Raw genomic sequence first — 2,500 nt, forward strand, 5'->3', positions numbered from 1 at the left:
TAATTGTACTTTTTATTAGTTAGACTTCACAGTATTTTTAATTGATTTCAGTTTAGTTTGAGGTGTTTTTGTAGTTTTTGTTGCAGTTTTATGTTTAGTTTTATCTGTAGTGTTGTAGTTTTAATTTTAGTTTTAGTTTTTATTGTAGCCACATTTTTAGTCTTTATTGTAATTTTCATTGTAGTTTTTGACTTAGTTTTAATGGTAGTTTTCATGTCATTTTAATTACAGTTTTATTTATTGTGTCACAATTTTATTTGTAATTGTTTTCTGTTGTGGTTTTGTCCGTTTTAATTGTTTCAGTTGTGTTTGAAGTTGTGGTTGTAATAAAGACTCAAATCTCTCTCTGTCTGTCTGTCTCTCTCTGTCTGTCTGTCTCTCTGTCTGTCTCTCTCTCTGTCTGTCTCTCAGAGAGGCCCTGCTGGCAGAGATGGGTGTGTCCATTAAAGAGGACGGAGGGACGCTGGGAGTTTTCTCCCCTAAAGGAGTGAGTTCATGTTGTGTGTTTTGTTTGTGCTCGGCTCCACCTGGTGGCCGACAGCAGAATGACACTCAGATCAGAGGGACAGAAAAACTAGGAGGCGATGAAGACAGATGTACAGACAGTGGACCAAATCATGAGAACACACACACACACACACACACACACACACACACACAGAGTGGATTTACATGCACAGCAGACATTAAGGGCGTTAAATGGTTTCCATGGTAACTGTCACACGGGTCTGTGTGTGTGTGTGTGTGTGTGTGTTTATGGTTCTGTGTGTTTTGGTGCAGACGCCTCACCTGGTCAACCTGAACGAAGACCCTCTGATGTCCGAGTGCCTCCTCTACTACATCAAGGAGGGAGTGACCAGGTCAGTGTGTGTGTGTGTGTGTGTGTGTGTGTGTGTGTGTGTGGTGAAAAAACTACTTTGCATTGAATATTATAACCCCCCCGCCTCAGCATGAACCCTTTAAAATCCTGTTCTTGTCAAAAGAGTTTCTCAGTCTGTTTTTTAAATTCAGACTGGTTTTACTGGTGGGACAGAGCTCAGTGACCTGACTGGTGTGTGTGTGTGTGTGCCTCTGACCAGAGCTCTGCTCAGAGACCAGTCAAACCAAACCAGACTGGTGTGTGTGTGTGTGTGTGTGTGTGTGTGTGTGTGTCTCCCCAGAGCTCTGCTCAGTGACCAGTCAAACCAAACCAGTTCTGAGCTTCAGCTCCATTTGCAGGATGAGCGTCACACAGGGTTTATTTTATGTGTAGCATGAAATAAACCCTTTTATTGTCTGTTTATTCTGTGTTGTCTAACTTATAATAATTATGATAATAAAATCTGTGTGTGTGTGTGTGTGTGTGTGTGTCAGGGTGGGGCAGCAGGACGTGGACATCAAGCTGTCCGGTCAGTTCATAAAGGAGATCCACTGTGTGTTTGTCAGTGAGACCAACGAGCAAGGAGAGGGTGAGACACCTGTCTGTCTGTCTGTCTGTCTGTCTGCCTGTCTGTCTGCCTCTCCGTCCTTTTTCCTCTATTTGTCATCTGTCATTTGTTTTTCTTGTTTTTCGTGTCTTTGTTTCTCCTGCAGTGAGTTGCACCAGCTGTTGAAACGTGGCCTAGTTTGAACGTAAATTCTTACTTAGGCAGGAGTTTACGCACTACTAACGTTTTAACGGTTGCACCAGCTGAAATAGTTGCAACGTAGGCATAAGTTATAACTTAAATATTACACCTAGCCCTTAGTAGGTGTAAAGTCCTCCGTAAAGTAGCGGTTGGCTCAGTTGGCACGGCGCATCACTTTGAGAGGTGGGACAACTTGGCGGAGGAGCAGCATTATACAGCTGTTTTGCGGCGGCAACACGTTCTCCGTGATCGATTACATCCGTTGGACAATTATGATGATCTTGATTTACACTCATGCTTTCGTTTTCCACGAGTGGAGATACAGCGCATTACTGACCTGCTGGCAGCTGACCTGCAACACCACAGTGCCCTCAGGCCCTCCCTACAGGTGTGTCTGGCTCTACGGTATTTTGCCACGGGGTCGTTTCAAAACTCGGTGGGTGACTCCATTCAAGTTCATAAATCTACAGTATGTAGAGCCATAAGATCAGTCGCACTCTCGTTGTGTCAGCGCTTTAACGAATACCTTAAGTTTCCAACTCAGCCTGAGCAACAGAATGTGACGCGAGTAACGTTACACAAAAAAACATCAATAAACACAGCGATTGGCGACAGAAGTACTTTATTTTCTAAGACGATCGTAATTTGGTAAATTACAAAGCAATGACAATGAAAAAAACTCACCACAGATGTAACGTGACAAAATGACAGTCTATGAAACTAACGAATAGCGATAATGTTATTATTTGGTTAGTGTTAATGAAATATGAAAGCCTTTATCCCAGATTGTCAGCCCCACTGTCATCATGTTTACGTACTTTGACAACACGGTAATAAACACTGAATCAAGGATGACACTTTTCCCTGATTGGTCACAGAAAGTGAAAACGTCA

General features: G+C 42.8%; 1 protein-coding gene across 2 annotated transcripts in view; it reads left to right on the forward strand.

Moving 5' to 3' along the window:
• The window catches only part of LOC115376626 (kinesin-like protein KIF1C), a 38,742-nt gene that overhangs the window by 21,116 nt on the left and 15,126 nt on the right, over positions 1-2,500 (forward strand). For both annotated transcript variants that reach the window (XM_030076338.1, XM_030076339.1), the window contains exons 18-20: positions 412-487; positions 781-860; positions 1,354-1,448. In XM_030076338.1, the coding sequence (XP_029932198.1) occupies positions 412-487; positions 781-860; positions 1,354-1,448 (251 nt within the window). The remainder of the gene's footprint in view (positions 1-411; positions 488-780; positions 861-1,353; positions 1,449-2,500) is intronic.

Source organism: Myripristis murdjan, chromosome 18, assembly GCF_902150065.1.
Source record: "Myripristis murdjan chromosome 18, fMyrMur1.1, whole genome shotgun sequence".
In the NCBI taxonomy this organism is placed as follows: domain Eukaryota; kingdom Metazoa; phylum Chordata; class Actinopteri; order Holocentriformes; family Holocentridae; genus Myripristis; species Myripristis murdjan.